Raw genomic sequence first — 26,895 nt, forward strand, 5'->3', positions numbered from 1 at the left:
CATCAAACCTTTATTGGCATCCCATACAAACATTCAGACTAAATAGGCCAGTGCGATCTCGTCGCCATTTCAACAGCACAGTCATTTGCCAAAGGGAAGAAGAGGCGAGCAATCTATTTCATCTCTGTGGGTCTCCAGCAAGGGCAGGATCCTGTAGCGTACTTTGGCGACAAAAAATAAAATAGAGGAATTAGCTACTGTCTTGGTGAGCTCCTGGTCTCTCCCCTGTAATAAGAAGCGTATAACCTCTGACTCTGGTTTCCATGTTGGAATACATGTTGTTGTTTAGTCGTTTAGTCGTGTCCGACTCTTCGTGACCCCATGGACCACAGCATGCCAGGCACTCCTGTCTTCCACTGCCTCCCGCAGTTTGGTCAGACTCACGCTGGTAGCTTCGAGAACACTGTCCAACCATCTCGTCCTCTGTCGTCCCCTTCTCCTTGTGCCCTCCATCTTTCCCAACATCAGGGTCTTTTCCAGGGAGTCTTCTCTTCTTATGAGGTGGCCAAAGTATTGGAGCCTCAGCTTCAGGATCTGTCCTTCCAGTGAGCACTCAGGGCTGATTTCCTTAAGAATGGAGAGGTTTGATCTTCTTCCAGTCCATGGGACTCTCAAGAGTCTCCTCCAGCACCATAATTCAAAAGCATCAATTCTTCAGTGATCAGCCTTCTTTATGGTCCAGCTCTCACTTCCATACATCACTACTGGGAAAACCATAGCTTTATCTATACGAATCTATGTATATGGAATACATAGATGGTCTAAAAATTGTTGGCAGAGATCATCATACATTTTACATTTAAGGGCCATGTGAGCTAGAGTTTCTACCAGGTGGGCATCGCATGGGCAGATCCTATCTCCTTCTGCCATACCTGCACACCTATCCCAAAGGAGGTTAGAAGGATTAGGATTGAACCTAGCCAGCGAAAAAGCCCTTCTTTCTTACGGGTTAAACAGAAATTGCAAATAATTAAGGTTAAATTCCTGCGCCCAAGAGAGTCGAAAATAAAGAGGGGAACATGTTTTTTCTGCAGCTGAGATCAGTTCCTGGCGATCTATGTCCCATATCCTAGTTTTTAATATGGCCTTGACAATTGGGAAAGCCACAGCACCCAGGAGATCCCCGCCCCCGTGTGTGTGTGTGTGTGTGTGTGTGTGTGTGTGTGTCTGTCTAACATAAACCAATAAGAAGAGCCAGTGCTTTTTTTTTCTTAAAAAAATGTTTAGGGGTACTCTCATTTTCCTACTCATATTGAAATACTGCCCCCCCAATGAGGCCAAACTTAGATTCGCCAAATGTTTAGGGGTATGCAACCCCCCGGCGTCCCCCCAGAAAAAAAGAGCTATGCTGGATCCGGCCAGCAGCCCATCCAGTCCAGCATCGTATTCTCACAGTGGCCAACCAGATGCCACTATTTTGCAAACCCGCAAGTAGGATTCGACCACAAGAGCCACTCTCCCCTCCAGCAGTTTCCAGCAACCGGGATTCTGCCTCTGTGACAGCAGAGCACGAATTTGTCTTATAAAGCCACAAATTTGCCTTGCAAAGCCATCCAAGTTAGCGACCATCGCTGCCTCCTGTGGCAGGGAGTTCCATAGGTTAGCTACGTGCTGTGCAAAGGACTTTCTTTTCTCTCTCCTGAATCATCCAACATTCAGCATCGAAGCAACATGCATCGAAGCAACTTCTTGCCGTCGGTCTTAATCTCTCTCTTCCTCTCATCCTGCTCATGCAATGTGCGAGAGCGAACCGTTCGCCCCACCCTGCCTCTAATCGTGCAAGAGGGACTCCTTTTCTCTCCAGCACTTCCCAACCAAAACAGGGACAGCCTTTGCAGCATCCTGTTTTCAAAACACGGAGGCCCATAACTGCCCCACCCATGACTCCACTTAGCCATGACTTAGCCCAAGATACTTGGCCGCTTGATGCAAAGGACAAGATGCCCTAGGCTACCTTCCTGCCAGCTGGCTGGACCGGCAGCCTAGAATCACAGAGTCCTAGAATTGTAGAATGGGAAGGGACCCTGTGGGTCATCTAGTCCAACCCCCTGCAATGCAGGAATACGCTTCTGTCCCTTATGGGAATCGAACCTGAAACCTTGACAAAGACCGGAATCCTTTCATTTAGACATCCTTGATGCAGATATTCCGAAGGAACTGAGAAAGGTATTCATGTATGCAACTACTGCCGCGAGAATGTTAACAGCTAAATGGTGAAAAGGAGATAAAATACCAACTAAAAGGGAGTGGCAGGTTAAATTATTTGAATATAGTGGTACTTCAGGTTACAGACACTTCGGGTTACAGAATCCGCAAAACCAGAAATAGTACCTCAGGTTAAGAACTTTGTTTCAGGATGAGAACAGAAATCGTGTGGCGGCGGTGTGGCGGCAGCGGGAGGCCTCATTAGCTAAGGTGGTCCCTCAGGTTAAGAACAGTTTCAGGTTAAGAACGGACCTCCAGAACAAATTAAGTTCTTAACCTGAGGTACCACTGTATGTAGAATTGGCAAAGATGACAGGAAAAATTAGGAACCAGACAAACCAAAAGTTTAAGAAAAAATGGGGTTTATTCAGACCATATTTAAAAGAACATTGTTCTCATATGAAATCTCTGACGTGCTTGGATTAACTTCTGCAATGCTATATGCTACAAAGATTATCGATAATTTATGATAAGTTAAAGAATATACAAATATGCAGTCAACAAGGAAACAAAGGACCCATACGGAGGATGACGGAAGTCTCAACATATGGAACAATTTTATTTTACATGTAACATTTTCTTTGTAATTGATGGGATCTGGGTTTTTTCCCTTTTGTTCTTTTTGTGGTGAAGGGACCTAATATTTAAAAATAAAATCAGGAAAGATTAAATTGCTAAAAAAAGGAAGAAACTTTGGTGTTATCAGCACCATGCTCCAACTGAATGAGTTATCAAGGCGAATATTACTTCGACATCGGCAATGGGATAATTATTCAGGGCAAGAAGTAGGGTAGCTTAGAGACTTGAGAGGAACCACCTAGGGGCAAGTCCTCTGGCAAAGAGGCGGACTTTGATAATCTTTCGTTAAAATGGCGCCCTGTGCGAAGCCAAAATTTGGCACCCCCAAACGGATCTTCTCAATTTTGCACCCCCTCAGCTCAGTGTCATGTGCAGCGCCGTTCTAAAACCGGCGTTGGTCTCAGGGGCTTGCCACCCAGAATCTGCCACCTGGCTAGTGGTAGGGCCGGCCAGAGAGCATGCCTGATGCCTGGACTCCATCTGCTGTGGCGCTGTCTCCTGAATCAGACCTCCATCAGAGGGAGGCTTGAAAATGAGGAAAGCTTCAGAGCAAGTGGGGTTGTCTTTGTGCCTGTTAGTAATTGCTTGTATATTATTAGCTGTGACGGCTGCATTGCCGGGGGTCATAGCTGTCAACTTACAGATTTGAAAATAAGGGACCAGCAGCCTCAAAAATAAGCGATCAGCAGCCAAAATAAGGGATTTTCCAAGCACAGGTATGTTCAACTTCTGAGCCCCTCCGAGCCAAAGGCAGAAAGCCCAGCCAGCAGCCAAACGAAGCCTCAAGCGGTGGTTCCCACAGCACAGCAACCCAGCAAAGGGGATGCAGCAAGGAAAACCACCGTCACCTCTCCGCTGGGAAGCGCTGAGCAAAGGCGAGACCCCAGGCAACATGGCCGATTTGACCAGCACAAGACATGCAAGCTCCACCCCCCCAGTAGTTCTTAGACTCCTTATTGGGTGAGCAACACAGCCAAGCAACACAGTTGGAGCCTCCCTCCTCCCTGGCCGGCAGGGAAGGAGGGAGAGCAGCTGCTTCCTTTGAAACCCGGGAAATTTAAGGGACATCATCAATAAGGGACAGCAGCGGGACACGGCACTGGGATAAGGGAGTTTCCCGCCAAATAAGGGACGGTTGACAGCTATGCAGGGGGTTGGGCAAGATGACACTTGGAGTCCCTTCCAATCCTACAATTCTATGATTTCCTTCCTTCCTTCCTTCCTTCCTTCCTTCCTTCCTTCCTTCCTGTGGTGGTCATGTGGGATTGCTATGAGGAATTATGAAAAATGAAGCAAGCCATTGTGTCAGCGGTGAAAGCATTGCTTTGACTGGATTTGAGTCATTGACGTGATTTCTGATTCAGTCCCACAAGCCTCTGCATCTCTGCCCCATTTTCTCTATGCCTGGCAGTCACGTATAAGCATTCTACACAGACCAGTTGCTTCACCAGGCATCCTGGGTACATAAAGATAGGTAGCTTTGCTGTAGCTTTTGTTAATCTTTAGGGCCAGGAAACAGAGTTCACATGGAGGTGGTAAAATGCCTGTCTTTCCTTTTATGACCTCCGGAGTTTGCTAAATGCATTCCTCCTTGGTTCCTGTTTTATTTAGCCTAAATGCATGCTCAAATAGGAAATAGTTCTTTGCAGTTAAGAGGCTTCCTCTCATCTGACTTTGTCCCCACGTGGGGTTTTTGAAATGCTCAGAGGAAATCTGATTGGTTCTTACAAATGCTGTGTAAAAGTTCTTTTGTTAATAAAAATGGCCTGGGCCAGGGGGTGACAAGCGCACATTCTCCCAGAGGTCTTGCTGGTCTATTGTATTAATCAGGGTCCAGTCCTTCCTTTACCTTCAGAACGCAACACTTCCTTTCTCCCACAACTCACAGCCACCACTGACTTCTCCCCACAGCCTCCAGTTGTGGAACACCTATCTACACCCCCAATGCCAGGGTGGTGAATGGTGAAGACGCCATCCCTTACAGCTGGCCTTGGCAGGTAAGGAAGCTGCTTCTCCTTCTATTATCTTGTGCCACATTTAGATCCGTTTTTTAAAATAAAAAAACAGCAACAACAACATCAACAGCACAACTTATATACCACTTAATTAGAGGAATATCTCCAAACCTTTTGCATCCAATGGCATAAAATACTCACTGGCTCCTATCCAATGCTCATCCTTCTCAGAGTATACCCATTGGAAGTAATAGCCATAAGGACATAAGCAAAGCCTGCTGGGTCAAGGCCAAGGCTGATTCTCCAAGGGACAATTTTCCAGGGACAGTTCTGGATTTACAGAAGCCGTCCCGGTTTCTGATTTGATCCCAGGATGTCCGGCTTTCCCTTAGGACATCTCCAATTTCATTGCAGAAATGTTGGGGGGGGGGTATGCAAAGGGCCCCTCATCTAGTCCAGCGCTCTGTTCCCACAGCAGCCAACCAGATGCCTGTTCTAGGAAGCCCACAAGCGGGAAGTTAGTGCAACAGGGACTCTCTTCAATAAGAGCTCAGTTGGGATACAGCCCAAATTTAGAGATGTTATAAGAATTCTAAGGTCCCAATATAAAATTCATAAATGTACAAGGCAAACAGATACATAAGTACCGTATTTTTCGCTCTATAAGACGCGCCAGACCACAAGACGCACCTAGTTTTTGGAGGAGGAAAACAAGAAAAAAAATATTCTGAATCTCAGAAGCCAGAACAGCAAGAGGGATCGCTGCGCAGTGAAAGCAGCAACCCCTCTTGCTGTTCTGGCTTTTGTGATAGCTGCGCAGCCTGCATTCGCTCCATAAGACGCACACACATTTCCCCTTATTTTTTGGAGGGAAAAAGTGAGTCTTAGAGAGCAAAAAATTCGGTATATAAGCCACATGTCTGAAATAGTACAGGAGAGCAATCCTGAAGCCATTTTGACTCTCCCAAATTGACCTCAATATATTTCTCTGCAAGGAGGAAGGAAATGGGAAAAGCCTTCCCATTGTCTTTTTGCTTGCAAATCCTGTCTTAAGGGCATATTTGTGTATGAATAGGGTGAGCCTGTGACCTGGAGTCAGGAACTAAAAGTATTAACCATCACAAAAAAATGGCCAGGCTGCCCAGGTAATGCAATCAGTGACCATTATCGGGTACCCTGGCAGACAGGATATCTGCTGTAGATCGCCTCCTTCTGTGATGTATGTATGATGTTTTAGGGGGTGGGTCTTGAGTGATAGGGTGGGCAATTTCAAAAGTCTATATAGGGGCTTGCGCACCATTGCTCAGGGTCCCTTCTGCATCCTGCGTGTGGTGAGTGAGGACCCTGTTGCAACAGTTAATAAAGATCAGGCTTACTAGACGCTTTGCTTCTCAATACAGTGGTACCTCGGGTTACATACGCTTCAGGTTACATACGCTTCAGGTTACAGACTCCGCTAACCCAGAAACAGTGCTTCAGGTTAAGAACTTTGCTTCAGGACAAGAACAGAAATCGTGCTTCGGCAGTGCGGCAGCAGCAGGAGGCCCCATTAGCTAAAGTGGTGCTTCAGGTTAAGAACAGTTTCAGGTTAAGAACGGACCTCCGGAACGAATTAAGTACTTAACCTGAGGTACCACTGTATTCTCTTGTCGGCCCTTTTCTGATAGGGAACCCACTTAAGGACTCTATACGGGCTCTTGGATACCCTGTAAGCGAAAAAGAGAAGTTTTTTTCTTATAGCAGTAACAAAGGTCGCCCCCCCTCCCCGCATCCTGATCTCTGTCACTGTATATTCTGACTCCCTTCACAGATCTGTGTCTAGGATGGTGTCTTAATCCCTTCCCCGCCGCCTCTCTTGCCTCCCCACAGATCTCCCTCCAGTACGAGAAGGATGGCGAATTCCGTCACACCTGCGGGGGCACCCTCATCGCCCCCAACTGGGTCATGACTGCTGCCCACTGCATCTCGTAAGCTATCTTGGAGGTGGTAAGGGGTGGGCAGGGTGTATGTGTGTGTGTGTGTGTGTGTGTGAGAGAGAGAGAGAGAGAGAGAGAGAGAGAGAGAGAGTGTTTACAGGCAGAAGGAGCTGGTTGCCTTACAGACAGGTGAACCGGTCCATTTCGTATTCTATCAGTTTCCATCAGGGATGCAGGTGACATGGGATGGTCATGCCTCGTGATGCCTTGGTCAGACCCCACCTGAAGTCCTGTGTCCAGTTCTGGGTGCACCACAGTTTAGGGAGGGCATGGAGAAGCTGCAAGGTGTGCAGGGAAGAGCGACCAGGGTGATGGAGGGTATGGGGAATAACAACAACAACAACAACAACAACAACAACAACAACAACAACAACAACTTAATTTATACTCCACCCATCTAGCTGGGCTTCCCCAGCCACTCTGGGCAGCTTCCAACAAAATATTAAAATACAATAATGCATCAAACTTTAAAAGCTTCCCTAAACAGGGCTGCCTTCAGATGTCTTCTAAAAATCTGGTAGTTGTTGTTCTCTTTGACATCTGGTGGGAGGGCGTTCCACAGGGCGGGTGCCACTACCAAGAAGGTGAGGAGATTTCACCCCTCCCATACACAAGAATCTCCTGATCATCTCCTGATGGTCTCTGCTGACTCTCCAGAGAGAAGGAGGCGTGTCCTGCCTATCTACTTATTCTGCCCAGCAACATATCTGTGTGTGTGTGTGTGAGAGAGTCAGTCAGTCAGTGTATCGGAGAGAGTGAGAGTGTTGGAGATCCTAGAGATAAGATTGCTGTTAGAGCAGCTGCAGACTCTCAGTGTAGCTTTGATTTATGCTTAGAATATTCAGCTCTGTATATAGTTTTGTATCATAGTTGTAGTTATAGAATAAAAGGAAGATATTCTACAGAGCTGCTCTCCGAGTGGTTTATACTCTGCAAGACTCTGCAAAACTCTGCTGCGCAACGACTGTATTATTGAGACAGTGAATCCGGTGCTCTCAGCTCTGAGCTGTGAGTCCACAGCACTGTGACCGTTTCCTGTGAGAAGGAGGTCTCTGGCGGTGCTACCCAGCTCGCCTAGCCCAGTCGGGGTTGAGGTGCAAGAGTCCAGTTGGTGCACTGGCTCTAGGGCGATGCTGACATCGGTTATGGGCCCAGTCGTTGTTCCAGTCGTCTGACCTGGCGTTGTTCCAGTCATCCCAGGCGTCCCAGGCGTCCCAGTCGCCAGAGGTTTCTGTTGCTGATTGCCGGACGGTGGAACGGACGCTGCATGCTGGACTGATTTGCGGTGCCCAGAAGCAGAGCTGTTTTGGAGCAGAGTGTTCAAGCTGCCGCTGTTGCTCTTGCTGCTGCTTGATTTATGGAGGTATGTTGCTGACTGCCAAAGAAAGAAGATAGCATCCCTGTTTGCCTGTTAATTGCGCTCTGAGTGGGAGAGAGAGTGGCTGAGGGAGTCAAGGCTTTATCTGTGTTGCACGAGGGAAGTGTCGTGCTCTAAGTAATAGCAGACATGGCCTGTGCACATTCTGGCCAGATGGCTCTGTCCTTTCCTCTCCTCACGCCTGAAACCTATGCAGTTTGGCAAGTAAAGATGAAAGCGCTTTTACAGAGGGAGAAGCTATTTCACACGATAGAAGATGACCCTCCAGATAAGGATGATGATGATTGGGCTGAATGGCATGCTGCAGATATGAAAGCCCGAGGGACAATTATTTTGAGTGTTTCAGACCACTTGCTGGTGAACTTAGAGGGTCAAGAGACTGCACAAGCTGTTTGGCATAAGTTGAGAGATATGCATCTTAGACAAAATGCTGGTTCCAGTGTGATTTTCTTTAAGAAGCTGTGCAGGCTGCAGTTGGAGAAAGGTGGTGATTTGCCTAGCCATCTATCTCAATTAAAGCGTCTCAGACAGGACCTTGTTCAGCGAGACCTGGCTATTTCAGAGGCTGTGTTTGCAATGCTGATGATCAATAGCCTAGATGAGTCTTATGATGGAGTGGCTGCCCAGATTTCCACAATGCCTTCTGACCGGCTAACAGAAGATTATGTGTCTAGCGTGCTCTTGAATGAGTGGGATCGCAGACAGGCTGTTAAAGAAAGCCGGGACTGTGCTGTTAAAAATATGCTTGAAAATGTGCCTGAGTCTTCAGCAGGGGAAAGTGAAAGTGAAACTGCTGCTGTTAAAGCTTTGAAATTGAAGCGGTGCTTTTCGTGTGGAGTACAAGGCCATTTGAGTTTCCAGTGTAAGAAGTCTTCAAAGAAGAAGGGAAACTTCAGAGGCAGAGGGGGAGGAGGACGAAATCCCCATGCACCTGCTACTTCAAAGGCTTTGATCTCTCGCTGTTCCAGTCAACGTGGGCGGAGTTTCTTCGTGGTCGACTCTGGCTGTTCAAACCACGTGGCCAAAGATAAGAATCTCTTTGTTCAGCTTGAGAAGCAAGAGAAAGAAATTCATCAAGCAGATGGGACAGTTCTCACGAGTGTGGCTCAGGGAACTGTGTTCTTAAAGAGCCTGAATGCAACTATTAAGAATGTCCTGTATGCACCTGATAGTCAGGACAATTTGTTGAGTGTTTCCCAGCTTGATCGTCAAGGGTTTAAGGTGGTGTTTGCTAAATCTCGCTGTGAAATTCTTAGAGATGGCAAGCTCATTCTGTATGCAAAATGTGTAAATGGATTGTACCAATTGCCTTTTGTTTCAGGTACAGGCACTGCAGAAGCAACTGAGAAAGAGTGTTGCAATTTGTCTGTAGATAAGAATGAGAAGTTGCATGACCAATGTATTCATTATTACCATCGCGTTTATGGTCATTTGAATTTCCAGGCTGTGGCAAAAATGCCTGATATGGTTCAGGGTATGAAGTTGAAAGAATGTCCCTACCACATGAAATGTGTTTCTTGTGCTGAGAGTAAGGCACGGCAAGCTCCCAAAGGTACAGAGTCTGGGAGAGAGGCCAAGAAACCATATGAAGTCATTCATGCAGACTTAGTGGGGCCCCTAGCGCTCTCTAGAGGCAATTCAAGGTTTTTCATGGTTCTGATAGACTCCTATTCGAAATATGTTTGGGTCTATATGCTGCAGAAAAAGGCTGAAGCCTTTACCAAGTTTCGCCAGTTTTGTAAATGGCTCAGAAATGTACATAATGAGAATGTACGTTTTCTTTTCACAGACAAGGGTGGAGAGTTTTGTTCAGAAGAGTTTGAGAGTTTTCTTTCTGAACAGGGCATTGAGCATAGGACAGCCACGCCCAGATCACCCTGGCAGAATGGTTTATGTGAGAGAGTGAACCAGACCCTGCAGCAAGGAATCAGAACGCTGTTACATGATTCGGGGCTACCCAATCCTTTTTGGGCCGAAGCTCTTTCGTTTTTCTGTCATGTGTATAACAGGAGATACCAGTCTAGTGTAAATTGCACCCCATATGAGATGCTTCACGGAAGAAAGCCATGTGTAAAGCATTTTAAAATTTTTGGTTCGGAGGTTTGGGTGCACACCTCGCAGGGTGACAAACTGAGCAAGCGTGGAGAACATGGTGTTTTCCTAGGATATGAGAAAGGGTTTTATCGTGTTCTGATCACAGACACGAAAACCATAAGGCTGACCAGGAGTATTGATGACAATCCACAATGGGACAGAGTTGGCGTTTTTCAGTGCCATCCCATTTGTGATGATGGTGCAAAAGGGGCAAAGAAAGTTAAGAGGGAGGCAAGTGTTATTGGTGATGATAATCCTGATGCCACTGTAGTTCCAGATGATGGCACAGATTATCAGAGCCCAAAAGCCTCAGGTGAGTCTGACGCTGACTCAGACTTAGCAGCTTCATATACTTTAGCTCCCCATTCTCCCAAAGAGGAGGAAGCACCAGAACAAGAGGATCAGAGAGTTTTGCGCAGATCCGAGAGAACAACCAAGGGTGTACCACCGAAAAGGTTTTCTGAAGAGTTTGCAAAGACTGCGGTCACAAGCAACTCTGGTGGGGTTTTCAAACCAGGCATGAAGTGTGCTGAGAGTAATAGCACAAAACGCTTTATTTATTTCCTTACCTGATATTTGAAGGAAAGCGTGTATTTGAGTTCTGAAAAGTGGTTTGTTCAAATCTGCCTAATTAGAAATGTCAATTTGTATTTGAAAGGAAGAAATGTGTGTGAAGATTTTTCCAGAAGCTGCTTATTCAATGGTATTGTAAAAGTGTTTTATATGCCGGGAGAGAGATACCTGCAGATATGTTAACCAAGGTTGTAAGCAGAGAACAACTTTTGGAGTGTATGTGCAAATTGCAGTTATGTTAAAGATTCTTGAAATGGTCGGATGAAATGGGGGAGGATGAGGAGATTTCACCCCTCCCATACACAAGAATCTCCTGATCATCTCCTGATGGTCTCTGCTGACTCTCCAGAGAGAAGGAGGCGTGTCCTGCCTATCTACTTATTCTGCCCAGCAACATATCTGTGTGTGTGTGAGAGAGAGAGTCAGTCAGTCAGTGTATCGGAGAGAGTGAGAGTGTTGGAGATCCTAGAGATAAGATTGCTGTTAGAGCAGCTGCAGACTCTCAGTGTAGCTTTGATTTATGCTTAGAATATTCAGCTCTGTATATAGCTTTGTATCATAGTTGTAGTTACAGAATAAAAGGAAGATATTCTACAGAGCTGCTCTCCGAGTGGTTTATACTCTGCAAGACTCTGCAAAACTCTGCTGCGCAACGACTGTATTATTGAGACAGTGAATCCGGTGCTCTCAGCTCTGAGCTGTGAGTCCACAGCACTGTGACCGTTTCCTGTGAGAAGGAGGTCTCTGGCGGTGCTACCCAGCTCGCCTAGCCCAGTCGGGGTTGAGGTGCAAGAGTCCAGTTGGTGCACTGGCTCTAGGGCGATGCTGACAGAAGGCCCTCTGCTTGGTTCCCTGTAACTTGGCTTCTCACAGCGAGGGAACCACCAGAAGGCCCTTGGTGCTGGACCTCAGCGTCTGGGTAGAACAATGGGGGTGGAGACCCTCTAAGAAGGGTCTGGAGTTGGGTACGTTTAGACTGGATAAGAGGAGACTGAGAACCACTTTCAAATATCTGAAGGGTTGCCATGTGGAAAACAGAGCAAGCTTGTGTCTTGCTGCTCTGGAGGATAGGACCCGAACCAATGGATTCAGATTGCAAGAAAGGAATTTCCAACTAAATCTTAGGAAGACCTTTCTGATGAAGAAAGCTGTTTGACAGTAGAACGGTCTCCCTCAAGAGGTGGTGGACTCTCCTTCAAGAGCTGCAAGCTTTTGGACAGAGTTTGGATGGCCGTCTGCTAGATATGTTTCCTGCATTGCGGAAATGGTGGTGTTTGGACCAGATGACTCTACAAATCTATGAGTCTATGATGGCCTCTTCTCTGTTTCTCCTACACTCTCACAGCAAATCTCGGACATATCAAGTTGTGGTAGGTGAATATGACATGGATGCAGAAGAAGGAACTGAGCAGCGCATTCCTGTGAACTCGAATGACATCTTTGTGCACCCCAAATGGATCTCCATTTGTGCCGCCTGTGGGTAAGTGAGTTGTGGCTAATAATAATAATAATAATAATAATTTTTAAATTATTTATACCCCGCCCATCTGGCTGGGCTTCCCTAGCCACTCTGGGCGGCTCCCAACAGAACACCAAAAACAGAATAAAACTTCAAACATTAAAAACTGGCTCCATCTTGGGGGCAGGGGCGGTCCAGTCCATTCCTCTTTACCCAGGCCTATGGCTTTAAATAATCTATGGCCTGAGAAACTGGGATGGAGAGGACTGTTATTATGATGTCTATTTTATTATCTGTCTGTATGCTTTTTATTATGGCTTTGTTATGTTTTTATCACTGGTTTTCTGCAATGTGTTTTTAATGTTGTACAGTGGTACCTCGGGTTAAGCACTTAATTCATTCTGGAGGTCCGTTCTTAACCTGAAACTCTTCATAACCTGAGGAACCACTTTAGCTAATGGGGCCTCCCGGTGCCGCCGGACGATTTCTGTTCTCATCCTGAAGCAAAGTTCTTAACCTGAGGTACTATTTCTGGGTTAGCAGAGTCTGTAACCTGAAGCATATGTAACCTGAAGTGTCTGTAACCCGAGGTACCACTGTACACCGCCCTGGGATCTTCTGATAAACGATGCTATATAAATTGAATTGATGATGGTGGTGGTGATTATTTTGTTAAGCTGTTTAGAAAAAAAATCTGCTAATTTCCCCCCCCCCAAACAGTGTATAAATTTTATGAAATAAATAAATAAACCCATCTCTAGTCCGGCACCAGCATTCTGGGCCAGCTGAAGCTTCAGGGCCTTGCCCCTTGGGACTGGTGGGTTGGAAGTCAGGGAGCTGACCAGCAGATGGCGCCAGAGTCAATGACAGGCAGAGCCAACTCAGTTATATTTTCTCTCCATCCTCCTCCTCCTCCTTCTCCTCCTTTCGGAGTATACAATGGTACCTTGGTTCCCAAACGCCTTGGTACTCAAATGTCTTGGTTCTCAAACGCTTTGGTTCCCAAATGCTGAAAACCCAGAAGTAAGTGTTCCGGTTTTCAAACATTTTTCGGAAGCCGAACGTCCAATGTAGCTGTCAGCTATTGTTTCCGGGGTGCCTGCACCAATCAGAAGCTGTACCTTGGTTTTTGAACATTTCGGAAGTCAAATGGACTTTTGGAATGGATTAAGTTTGGCGCTTTTGTTTTTGCTGTTTATTTTGCATTTTTGTTTTTGAGGCTTTTTCGGTTCATTTGTTTTTGTGACTGTGTGGAACCCAGTTCAGCTAGTCATTGATTGATTGATTGATTGATTGATTGATTGTGTGACTGTGGAAATGGATAAAAGCCCCCATCCAAACAATGACTATCATCAGTGCAGGTAAGAAAAAACATTAATTTTAATTTTCATCATCCACAATACTGTCTTATTTATTTTATAGTACAGTACATTGATTATTAGAGGGAAGCGGGTGGCACTGTTAGTTAAACTATAGAGCCTAGGGCTTGCTGATCAGAAGGTTGGTGGTTCGAATCCCTGTGATGGGGTGAGCTCCCGTTGCTCGGTCCCTGCTCCTGCCAACCTAGCAGTTCAAAAGCATGTCAAGTACAAGTAGATAAATAGGTACCGCTCCGGCGGGAAGGTAAATGGCATTTCTGTGCGCTGCTCTGGTTTGCCAGAAGTGGCTTAGTCATGCTGGCCACATGACCCGGAAGCTGTATGCCGGCTCCCTTGGCCAATAAAGCGAGATGAGCGTGTAACCCCAGAGTCGGCCATGACTGGACCTAATGGTCAGGAGTCCCTTTACCTTTACCTTACATTGATTACTGCTGTCATTTTATGTATGAATGGTCTCGTTAGATAGTAAAATTCATGTTAAATGGCTGTTTTAGGGGTTGTTTTTAAAAGTCTGGAACGGATTAACCTGTTTTGCATTCCTTTCTATGGGAAAGTGTGCCTTGGTTTTGGAACGCTTTGGTTTTGGAACGGACTTCCGGAACGGATTAACTTTGAGAACCAAGGTACCACTGTACCAAGGAGGAGGAGGAGAGGCAGGCCTATTCCTTGACCCAGATGTCAGAAGGCAGACCAGTGGGTTTGGGGGAACTGAAGCTGTTGGGGCAGAACCACATTTGGCCCTATGGATTGGCCTGGGCTGCCCCACCCAGAGAGCACCCTCTTGACTCTCTCTCTCTCCTGCTTGCTTCCATCCAGCAACGACATCGCCCTGATGAAGCTGTCCCGCGCCGCGGAGCTGAGCAACACGGTGCAGCTGGGGTGCCTCCCCCCCGCAGGGGAAGTGTTGCCCAATGATTACCCTTGTTACATCAGCGGCTGGGGACGGCTGTACAGTAAGTGGTTCCGCCTTTATCTGAAGGGGGCCTGGAGAGGGAGGGTTTTAAAACAGAGGCTAGTGGTTTTTTAAAAAACCGGAGGTTGGGTGGCCATCTGACGGGGATTCTTGAGCTGCGATTTCTGCATCGCAAGAGGGTTAGAATAGATGACCTTTGGGGGTCCTTCCCAACAATTCTACGGTGCACGCATATAAACAAGCTTTGTGTCCTTGGGGAGGCCGGTGGCGCTCCTGTCTGTTTGTACAGAGTGGAATGGGATTTTGGTTTAGGGGACGGGCTCAAGGGCAAAACACCTGCTTTTCTTTCTTTCTTTCTTTCTTTCTTTCTTTCTTTCTTTCTTTCTTTTGTAATAGTGGACTTCTATTATTATTTTTTATAACAATTTATTAATTTTTCAAAAATAACATAGAAGAATAAAATAAAACAACAATGTTTAGGGTACTCAAGAAAATCACCATTTTATAGTTCAAATCGGGGGGAAATACAGTAAATGGACAAAGGTAAAAGATTCACAAAATGTTGAGGGGTATGCGTATCCCTTCGTATCCCCAGGAAAAAAAGCACTGAGCATATATATCCATGTTTGTTAACTAATGTGGTTAAACAATTTTTTGAAGAAAAAAAAAACTTAGACTGAGTTTTAGCACACATGAAAAGCTTAAAACAAATCCTTATTTCCTGATGAACAGCCTTTGGACTATAATATAACTTAAACAGAAAACTATCTTTAGAAAGATCTCTCCTCAAAAAGCATTTTATTTCAAAAATCCAATTTAAATTAAAATTAAATTTAAAAAATCCAGTTTAAATTTTAAAAAATCCAATTTATTTTATTATTTTTTTAAAAAAACACCATTGATTTTTATCCACCCTGACCCTTGACCCTTGACCAACTGCGCCTTCCTTCGCAGCGAATGGCCCCCTTCCATCCAAACTCCAGCAGGCCATTCTTCCAGTGGTGGACAACCAACACTGCAACCAGAAGGACTGGTGGGGAGGCGTCATCCGGCAAAACATGATCTGCGCAGGAGGGGACATCCGTGCCGGCTGCAATGTAAGTCCGGGGAGGAAATGGGAGTTTGGCCCTTGGAAGACGGAGGAACAAGAGTCTTGGAGGAGATGCTTTCAGGGCTAGCCGATGTGCTGTGGTATCCAGCCCTCCAGATGTGGCCCAGGGTGAAAACTTCAGTACATAACAGGGTGACCTTGAGGGGCAGTCACTCACTCTCAGCCTCACGGGGCGATTGTCGAGAGAACAAGACAGGGAGGAAGAGGAGTAGCTAAACTGCAGCTAGGAAGCCAAGCTCGTGAGCAATACTCTGGTCTTGAGGTTAAAACCATGTCCAAACACTTGTCAAAATATTCACAAGCTTTCACTTAAAAAAACAAATGGTAAAGTTTGTTAAGGAGTGCCAAGGTTGTTAGAATAATCCCACCCCACCCCATTCCCCTCACAGAGCTACAATTCCCAAAGAAGTTTAACAATCAATCATTCTTCCCAGGAAACTCTGGGAACTGTATCTTAGGGAGAGGACTACAGTGGTACCTTGGTTCTGAAACTTAATCCGTTCTGGAAGTCTGTTCCAAAACCAAAGCGTTTCAAAACCAAGGTGCGCTTTCACATAGAAATTATACAAAATGGATTAATCCGTTCCAGACTTTTTAAAACAGCCATTTAACATGAATTTTACTATCTAACGAGACCATTGATCCATAAAATGAAAGCAATAATCAATGTCTTGTACTATAAAATCAATCAATCAGTAGCTGAACTGGGTTCCACACAGCCACAAAAACAAATGAACCGAAAAAGCCTCAAAAACACAAAGTAAAAAGCAAAAACAAAAGCACCAAACTTAATCATTTCCGAAAGTCTGTTTGACTTCTGAAATGTTCAAAAACCAAGGCGCGGCTTCCGATTGGTGCGGGCACCCCGGAAACAATAGCCAACAGCCGCATTGGATGTTCGGTTTCCAAAAAAGTTTGAAAACCGGAACACTTTCTTCTGGGTTTTTGGCGTTTGGGAACCAAAGCGTTTGAGTACCAAGGTACCACCGTATAAGGTCAGTGACCTTAACAAACTACAGTTCCCAGGATTCTTTGCGGGAAGCCCTGGTTGTTCAAAGTGGTATCTAGAACTTTAAATGTACGGTGCAAAAGTGGCTTACAAACGCTGGCCTCCTTTTATTCCCCTTAGGATGAAGGGCAATGCAATGTACTTACTTGTTAGTTTGTTAGTTTGCTTGCTGAATTTATAGTCCAGCTTTCCTCCTGGGAGCTTAAGGCAGCAACCACATTTCTGGCAAGTACCGTATTGGCCCGAATATAAGCCGCACCCGAATATAAGCCGCACCTTTAAAATTCAAGTGGGGAAAAAGAAAAAAAGGCAATACCCGAATATAAGCCGCTCCCTTAAAATTCCGCAGGCACCCGTAAATGGCAAATGTAGAAGAAAATCCTACAGCTGCTAGAGAGGACCCACGAGTGGGTTAAACACCTGTTTGTAGCACCGGAAATGCAACAAACAAAACAATACTTCACTGTAAAATACGGGGAAAGTGATGGACGACATTAGAATTAATTGCACAACAGCCTCAAGCTCCCAATAAAATTTTTTTGGTTCCTTTTTACCGTAAATCTGCTTCAGCAGCGATATCGTAAAAGCCAATTTTTGCAAGGTCACGAATTTAAGCCGCACTTTAACTTTTCACGGTCGGAATTTGGGTTGGGGGGGAAGTGTGACTTATATTCGGGCCAATACGGTATAGTGGGTAAGTATGTATACTCCATAAGAGCAATATTGTTTTCTGAGCGGGGAGTCTGATTTAGCGAAAGTGGCATTGCCTCTGCAAAACCTGGGGGAGCCGCAAGTTTCAAAGAAGCGCAAAGTATTTGGGGGTGAGACTTCGGTTCAGGGTAGTAGCTGGGGGGGCCGCATCCTAAGCAGAATCTCCCCCTTCAGCGCTTTCACCGTACAGCATATTTCCAATTGCAGAGTTGTAGAGGGACACCCAGCGGTCATCTAGCCCACCCCCAATTATTATTATTTTTTTGCTGCGTTTTCCAGGGCGACTCTGGCGGCCCCCTGAACTGCAAGGCTGCTGACGGGAGATGGGAGGTCCATGGCATCGCCAGCTTTGTCTCCGCCTTGGGGTGCAACGCCTTGAAGAAACCCACCGTTTTCACCCGCGTCTCCGATTTCGAGACCTGGATTCAGGAAGTAAGCGGTTGCGAAGGAGACCCACCCGGTGGCTCCCATGCTTGGAAGTGCATTTCAGCACGGCGGGGTGACAATCGAAAATAATTTGGGAGAGCCCCCTTTCCGAAGCTTCCTTTTCCTCCCAAACCCCTGGATGTGAAATCAAAACAGCGTCTGCATGCAAGTACAGTGGATGCTCGGGTTGTGAACGTGATTTGTACGGGAGGCACGTTCGCAACCCACAGCGTTCGCAACCCGCAGCGGCGCGTCGGCGCACGCACAGGTTGTGATTCAGCACTTCTGCGCATGCACAAAGCACGATTTAGGACGCGGGTGGCGCTGTGGGTTAAACCACAGAGCCTAGGACTTGCCGATCAGAAGGTTGGCAGTTCAAATCCCCGTGACGGGGTGAGCTCCCATTGCTCGGTCCCTGCTCCTGCCAACCTAGCAGTTTGAAAGCACGTCCAAGTGCAAGTAGATAAATAGGTACCACTCTGGCGGGAAGGTAAACGGCGTTTCCGTGCGCTGCTCTGGTTCGCCAGAAGCGGCTTAGTTATGCTGGCCACATGACCCGGAAGCTGTACGCCGGCTCCTTCGGCCAGTAAAGTGAGATGAGCGCCGCAACCCCAGAGTCGGCCACGACTGGACCTAACAGTCAGGGGCCCCTTTACCTTTACTCAGCCCCAAATTATCCAAGCAAGGCCTTCCTTGGGGCCAAGGTCTTCCTAGAATAGAATTGTAGGGTTCGGGGGGACCCCAAGAATAGGAACATGTATGAAGCTGCCCTCTACAGAGTCAGACCAGTGGTCCATTCATCTCAGTATTGTCTGCACTGACTTGCAGGTTCAGGCAGGTCGTTCTTCCCAGCCGTGCCTGGAGCCTTCTGCCTGCCAAGCAGCTGCTCTGCCCCTGAGCTGAGGCTCTTCCATTCAAAAGTTTACTTGGGAGTAAGAGCTGGGAGGTTACTGGAGGGCGTTTTTGTCGATGCCCCAGGAATAATAATAATAATAATAATAATAATAATAATAATAATTTTTTATTTATACCCCACCCATCTGGCTGGGCTTCCTAACCATTGCAAGTGATGGTTGAATCATTATTATTCTTACTAAAATCGTTTTTATTCAAATATCAGCAGACCCTCCAAGTGTCCCTATTTTGCAGGGACAGTCCCGGATTTACAGAAGCCATCCCGGTTTCTGATTTGATCCCAGAATGTCCCGCTTTCCTTCAGGACACCCCTATTTTTATCTGTGAAATGTTGGAGGGTATGGAGTTATCCGACCCCTGAGCTGCCTGCTGGCAGTCTGATATAGGGGCGTTTTTATATACAGTGGTACCTCGGTTCTCGGTCGTAGTCTGTTCCGGAAGACCGTTTGACTTACGTAACGTTCAAAAACCAAGGTGCAAAGGGCTGGCTGCAAGTTTGGTTGCAAAAAAATTGAAAAATGCACAGTGGAAGCCGTTCAACTTCCAAGGCGCATTCGAAAACGGAAGCAATTACTTCCGGGTTTTCGGTGTTTGGAAACCAAAATGTTTGGCTTTCAAGATGCTTGAAAAATGAGGTACCACTGTATCTTGGAAGCTGCCCAGAGTGGCTGGGGCAACCCAGTCAGATGGGCAGGGTATAATTATTATTATTAATTATTATTATTACCATTATTTAAAAGGACGCCCCTATTTTCATCAGAGAGATGTTGGAGGGTGTGTTATCAGCGATCAGATCATCTCTGCTCTCAGGTTCACAGTCTAAATGACATGACAAAGAAGGAAAAGAGAGGAGGAGGGAGGAGGAGGAGAGAGCAAGCCCTGGCATTTATTCTTAGTGATGGAGGTCTGGCACATGGCCTCCATTTCCCTTCTGCCCTTGGACCAGAAGGAACCTTGCTGCAGGCCTGTGTTAAGAGCTCTCCCAGCAAGCGGTATACATAACCCATGACAATAAACCGGTTTGGTTTCAAGCAAGGGTTCAACAGACCCTACGCAGAGGGTCAGCCCTTCAGATCCCTTGCTCCCGGACCGATTATCCGACTCCAGGGAGGGTCCATATACAGAACACTTCTCCTTTGACAAGCTGCCCCATTGAATTCCCCTTGCCTGTAATTTGATGCTATCATTTATACCCAGCCTCTAATTCTAGATCAGGAGTTATATCTAAAATACTTTTCCTTTTTTCTTCCAGACCATCACTAACCATTCATGATGACCTGACCTGCCTTTTGCGGGACTCCTCTTAGTCCCAGAATAAAAAGCAGCTGAGATATATCTCACTGGTGTTTCCGTTTGCTTATTTCGGCGTCTTCTATCAAATGCAAAACACACACAACCCGAACAGCACCCCCGTGGGGTCACTGTTTTCGCCAAAATTCTGACGTCATCCGATTCACTCGAAAACGGCGCCAAACACCTGCAAATTGCCCCATGCAATGTTTGGCAGCGCAAACACCGTGTTTCACGGTAGGCAAAAAACCGGACCTCAGCGCCCTTACCTGACAGCCCTATTAGAAAAACTAACCAATAAACTGAAACTGACATGGGGACAAATAGAAGAAGACTCCTTCACCCTGGTTTGGTTCCCCTTTATCACATACAGTGGTACCTTGGTTCTCAAACACCAAAAAGCCGGAAGTAAGTGTTCTGGTTTTAGAATATTTTTCAGAAGCCAAATGTCTGACGCGGTCATCGAATATTGCTTCCAGGGGGCCTGAACCAATCAGAAGCTGCACCTTGGTTTTCAAACATTTTGGAAGTCAAACAGACTTCCGGAACAGATTAAGTTTGGTGCTTTTGTTTTTGCTGTTTATTTTGCGTTTTTGTTTTTGAGGCTTTTTCGGTTCATTTGTTTCTGTGACAGTGTGGAACCCAGTTCAGCTACTGATTGATTGATTGATTGATTGATTGTGTGACTACAGAAATGAATACAAGCTCCCCATGCAAACAATGACTATCATCAGTGCAGATAAGAAAGAAAAAATAATTTTTATTTTCATCATATACAATACTGTCTTATTTATTTTACAGTACAGTACATTATTGCTTTCATTTTATGGATCAACCGTCTCGTTAGATAGTAAAATTCATGTTAAATGGCTGTTTTGGGGGTTGTTTTTAAAAGTCTGGAACAGATTAATACGTTTTGCATTACTTTCTATGGGAAAGCGCGCCTTGGTTTGGGCACGCTTTGGTTTTGGAGCGGACTTCCGGAATGGATTAAGTTTGAGAACCAAGGTACCACTGTACACAGCCGAAAGAGTCAACAACAAGAATCAGCCAACAGCATACGAATCCATCTGGCTTTCCTGATTCAAAAAATACACCCCCCCCCCGCTCTCACACTAAAACAAATCTCACTACAGCCAACCAAAGACAACCAACCACACTCTAGGCCACCCAAAACCTCTCTCGCCACCAAAGAAATACAACAAGCTAATAGTAAGAGAACGCACACAAGTAACGCTGACGCAAAACCCCACACATACAATAAGTAGAAGAATAGAAGCATAACCACCCCTCCCCACTCCCCACTCACCATTCCCCTCTCCCCTCTTCCCCCCTTTCCCACTTCTTCTTCCTAGTGGGTTAAACCACTACACGGACCAAGAACTTCTACATTGACCACTAGGGATGCGCGTGGCGCTATGGTGGAAACCACTGAGCCTCTTGGGCTTGCTGATCAGAAGGTCGGTGGTTTGAATCCCCACGACGGAGTGAGTTCCCGTTGCTCTGTCCCAGCTCCTGCCAACCTAGCAGTTTGAAAGCACACCAGTGCAAGTAGATAAATAGGTGGGAAAATGGTGTGTCCATGCACTCTGGCACTCATCACGGTCCTCCGTGCGCCAGTAGTGGTTTAGTCCTGCTGGCACATGACCCGGAAAGCTCTCTGTGGACAAACGCCGGCTCCCTCGGCCTGAAAGCGAGATGAGCACCGCAACCCCAGAGTCGCCTTTGACTGGACTTAACCGTCCAGGGGTCCTTGACCTTTTTTACCTTTTACATTGACCACTAATAGTGAAACATACATTGTAGATATTTTTTCCACATTACTTATGCTAATATACAAATGACATGAGAAAACTTGGCACGCTTATTTGTAAACATTATTCTTGTTTATAAAACCCAATTAAAAAGAAGAAAGAAGAAGAATACAGTGGTACCTCGGGTTAAGAACTTAATTTGTTCCGGAGTCAGTTCTTAACCTGATACTGTTCTTAACCTGAGGTACCACTTTAGCTAATGGGGCCTCCCACTGCCGCCACACCGCTGCTGCGTGATTTCTCTTCTCATCCTGAAGCAAAGTTCTTAACCCAAGGTACTATTTCTGGGTTTGTGGAGTCTGTAACCTGAAGCATCTGTAACCTGAAGCGTCTGTAACCCGAGGTACCACTGTAAGCTGAAAAGTCCCCAGGTCCATAACGCCAACAAGGCTTCTCACCAGCAGGTGGCAGCAGAGCTAGGGCGACCAAAGACCGCCCCCCCTTTAAGACTCAGAAGGGTTTCATCACTGAACCTTGGGGTAAGGGATATTCCTTTACAGAAAGGAGAGAGGCGCTGAGTCCAACCCCACCGCCACAGCCCCACATCCCTCACAGTCTCTGACTCTGGAACTGTGACCCTATGCATGCCCTGATTTCAGCGATAGCACTTTGCACATGATCTGGGGAACTCGTTTTTTTTCATAGCTGAAACTTGGTGGCAAAAGTGTGTCCTGGCGAGGCCCTGGCGTGCTAGGGGTGTACCTGAAGCAGGGGTGGAGGACGTTTTGGGACCAGGTGTCCAAAATGGGTGCCTCCTCCTCCTGACCGCTATAGATTACAAGGGTGCTCAGAGGGGGTTAGACAAATCCCTGAAGGGACAGATCTGTCCGTGGCTAATAAATAAGCATGGTGCCTATGTAGAACCTCCAGGGTCAGAGGCAGTCTACCTCTGAGCACTCGGATTCTGGGAAAGGAACAACAGGGGAGGGCTGTGCCTGTGGGGCTTCTCTCGTTAGATTCTCATTGGGGACTGGACACCAAGAATTGGAAGGGACTCAGGGGATCATCCAGACTGACCCAAAGTGGTCATCTGTCAGGGATGCTTTAGTTGTGATTCCTGCACTGCAAGGGGTTGGGCCAGATGACCTTTGGGTGTCCCTTTCAACTCTACAGTTTTATAAACCCCTCAATCAATATATACACCTCCTCCTGTGTGTTCTCTCTCTCTCTCTCTCTCTCTCTCTCTCTCTCTCTCTTGCACTTCTGCCCACTGCAATCTATTTATTTATTTCCCAGATAGATTGCTAATGACCAGGACAGATAATAGCAATTGCAGGGCACTTAATTCTCACTTATCTTGCAGAAGGATTTCAGCTGGATTCTGCTGGTATTTCCTGGCAGGAGGGGAGCCTTTGGGTGCCTCTGTTAAGAGCCGGCTGGATCAGGCCCATGGCCCATCTAGTCCAGCACCCTGTTCTCTCAACGCCAAGCAGATGCCTCTATTGTGAAATCCGTAAGCAGGATCCAAGCATGAGAGATCTCTCCCCTCCTGCAGTTTCCAGGTCCAGTTGTGGAGGGCAAAGCACAGCCTTATCCCCCATGAGTTTATCTAATCCCCTTTTAAAGCCATCCCAGTTGGTCGCCCTCTTTGCCTCCAGTGGGAGGGAGTTCCATAGTTTAACACGGCAGGCGCGTGGAAAAGGACTTTCTTTAATCCTTCTCAAATCTTCCAGCACTCAGCTTCATTGGATGCCCACGAGTTCGAATCTTACACGAGTTACAGTACTAGGATAAAAATAGAGGGCTCCTCTTACAGCCCAGCCCATCCCTGAAGTGTTGATTCCCAGTTTCCTTACTTAGTCCAGTCCTTTTCTGTTTCCACTTGAGGTTGATCACTTTGCAAGACGGGGCATCGAGGGCATATCATGGGATGGGCTGATGCCATCAAGAAGCGCCTCAGCACATCTTGCTAGGATATGGTTACCAGACGTCCCCGTTTCCTGGGGACAGTCCCCGGATTTACAAATCGTCCCCGGACAAAATCCGTCCCTGGAATGTCCCCAGATTTATATTTTAAGTGTTGCAGATTTATTAGTAGGGAATGAATGTTGTGTGATTGGTTCAATGGCGCAAGTGACATCATATGGGGACTTCCAGCGAGACAAAATGGTGGGCGCCACGGCAGCGGGCAGCTCCTGATGCCAGCCAGAGCCAACTGCGCTACCAGGCTGGCTCCAGGCTGCTGAGACTGCCGCTGCAACTGCAAAGGGGGAACCAGGGACGCCTGGCATGTCAACTAGGGGAACCGCTGGACCTCCACCGCTGCAACCCAAATCGAGCCGGGAGCAAGAGCACCCAGCTGACTGCCCAGCGGTGCAGATATTACTTCTTATTTTTTAAAAAACAAAAAAAATTAATAACTTTTTTTTCCTTGTTTCAAAAAAAAAGTGTCCCTGGATTCTTTGGAAAAAAATCTCGTAACCTTATGCTAGGAAGTCTGTCTGTCTGTCTATCTATCTATCTATCTATCTGAAATCCTATGACATCCATGCTCAGAAGCAGGTACAAGCACAAGTACAGTGGGACCTTGGTTCTCAAACTTCATCTGTTCCGGAAGTCTGCTCCAAAACCAAAGCGTTCCAAAACCAAAGCGCGCTTTCCCATAGGAAGTAATGCAAAACGGATTAATCCATTCCAGACTTTTAAAAACAATCCCCAAAACAGCCATTTAACATGAATTTTACTATCTAACGAGACCGCTGATCCATAAAATAAAAGCAAGAAACAATGTACTGCAGTCACACAATCAATCAATCGATCAGTAGCTGAACAGTCACAGAAACAAAACGAAAAAGAGCCGCGAAAACAAAAGCACAAAATAAACAGCAAAAACAGACAGACCTCAGCGGAACACTCAAAATGGAAGTATAACACTCAAAACGGAGCATGTTCGGCTTCCGAAAAAAGTTCGCAAACCGGAACACACACTTCCGGGTTTGCAGTGTTTGGCTTCCAAGTTGTTTGAGTACCCAGGCGTTTGAGAACCGAGGCACCACTGTATTTGGGCAGCGATTGTTAAGGAGGAAGCAAGAGACTGGCCTACAGGGATCTTTCAGGGTCATCCAGCAAGGCATTTAGTATAGACCTTGCTCCAGTTTGTTTTTCAAATGGTTAGATCCGTTCCAGGCTGAAAGAGGAACAATCTCCGTCTTCCCTCTTTCAGATGAGTCTTTATGACCACCTCGGCCTCGTGCCTCTGCCCTGACTCATCCTGACCCTTGCTTTTGTTCTTTATTGAAGAAGCAGCGTGATTTTATTGTAAATTTGATCTCTGGGCGTGTGGAAGCCTCTTTGGCCCAAACGACAACACCCTAGTCCTCAGGAGGCTTTGGAAAAAAAACCCTTACCGGGTGACAGGTTCAAAGCTAAGAAGGCAGGCAAAACTGGGTGGTTCCCTAGACCAGATGGGTGGGAGGTCACCTGCTCTTGATGGTGAAATAAAAAATTTAAGGTCTTATATATATAATAAATGTTCATAAATGTACCAAGTAAAGACGTTCACGATGCACCGTGCAACCTATAAGCTGATGGCGCTTTGCTGAATCATTGAGAAGACACTATTTTTAGCCCACAGGGCTGACCCCAGCAAATATTTTGGCCTGCGTAAAGGTTATGGGGCTGCAACTGACCACGTCAGTTTCCTAACAGAGGGGGATGAGGAGCTTTTAGCCGTTTCCGGAAGTGAGAATGTGCGCTTTGCACCAGCGTGCAAATCGACAGCCAGGGCCGCTGATCCTCTCTGTTCCCATCTGTGACTATCTCAGCCGCCGGCGATACAGAGCTGGCAGAGGATAGAGTGTTTATCACTGCTGGCGCAGACATAACGCAGCTCAGCCAAGAACATGCCAAACCAGGTTGCCTTTGCGCTAGAAGCTTTTTATTACGGTCCCTGGGTCAGCTGGCAAAGCGCAGCAACACATCAGATTGTCAAGTCAAGCTGGAGTTGGCACTGGAATGGGGTGGGGGGGGTGGGACGTGCGAGTGCACTCTTTGGCCCCAGCGAACCCAGCGAACTCAGAGCCCACCGGGAGCCAGGCAGTCTCAGAGGGAGGGGGACATGTTGCCATGATCCTCAGAGCTTTGATGGGCTGAGCAAAATCCTGTGGGCTGCTGGCTGCTTGGTAGAGAGGGCAGTTTTGGGGAATGGGGCAGATGATGACAACTTAGTCCTGTCTGTACACCTTCCCCAAAGACTCAACCCGGTCTTCCTATCTAAGCTGCGACGCTCCTTCCCCATTGCTATAGAATGATGAAAGGGATGAAAGGACTGTTGGAGATACAATAGGGATAATGCTTCTCTAAAACATTTTTTCCCCACAGTCCTATATTGAAAGATTTTTGGCAGAAGGTAACTGAAACCATCAATGGAACTGTACGGAACAACCTTACATTTACAGAGCAAAAAATCCTCTTGAATTATATACCCAGCACATGGAACCTTACAAAATGACAATACCAATGGACTCTCTGTGCCCTTACCACAGCAAAAAGACTGATGGTGATGAATTGGAAAAATAAAAATGCGGCTCCCTTCTACGGTTGGATTGAAGACTTATATAAACTCGCAACGTATGAACAACTTGCATATAAACGCAGACTTGCCATGGACAAATTCAATGATATTTGGAATCCATTCTTACAAATACTGTACAGTGGTACCTCGGGTTAAGAACTTAATTCATTCTGGAGGTCTGTTCTTAACCTGAAACTGTTCTTAACCTGAGGTACCACTTTAGCTTATGGGGCCTCCTGCTGCCACCGCCACATGATTTCTGTTCTCATCCTGAAGCAAAGTTCTTAACCCAAGGTACTATTTCTGGGTTAGTGGAGCCTGTAACCTGAAGCGTCTGTAACCCGAGGTACCACTGTAATAGGTTAAGATCTGGTGAATTACAATAACAACCTTGTAAAGTATACAGTTTTGGGTTCCCCATCCCCTTTATTTTCCCTTCTACACAGGTTCTGTTTCTCTTTTTCCTTTTCTCCTTTCTATTTACGTCTCACCATATAATTATGTGCTTTTTGAACTTTCAATAAAGATGAAAGAAAGAAAGAAAGAAAGAAAGAAAGAAAGAAAGAAAGAGATGAAAGGACGGGGTAAAGTCATA

The 26,895-nt window shown here is 46.3% G+C and overlaps 1 protein-coding gene across 1 annotated transcript in view; it reads left to right on the forward strand.

The window, feature by feature from the left end:
* LOC308484058 (proproteinase E-like) overlaps positions 1-20,004 on the forward strand; it is a gene marked incomplete at its 5' end in the record, with an annotated part of 28,585 nt that extends 8,581 nt beyond the window's left edge. The window contains 7 exons of the mRNA XM_081018544.1: positions 4,696-4,781; positions 6,609-6,706; positions 12,106-12,240; positions 14,415-14,551; positions 15,466-15,608; positions 17,622-17,774; positions 19,936-20,004. Coding sequence (XP_080874670.1) covers positions 4,696-4,781; positions 6,609-6,706; positions 12,106-12,240; positions 14,415-14,551; positions 15,466-15,608; positions 17,622-17,774; positions 19,936-19,956 — 773 coding nt within the window. The 3' untranslated portion in view covers positions 19,957-20,004. The remainder of the gene's footprint in view (positions 1-4,695; positions 4,782-6,608; positions 6,707-12,105; positions 12,241-14,414; positions 14,552-15,465; positions 15,609-17,621; positions 17,775-19,935) is intronic.
* Between the last annotated feature and the right edge of the window lie 6,891 nt (positions 20,005-26,895).

Source organism: Podarcis pityusensis (genome assembly GCF_964106645.2).
Source record: "Podarcis pityusensis genome assembly, chromosome: 8".
Taxonomy (NCBI): Eukaryota; Metazoa; Chordata; class Lepidosauria; order Squamata; family Lacertidae; genus Podarcis; species Podarcis pityusensis.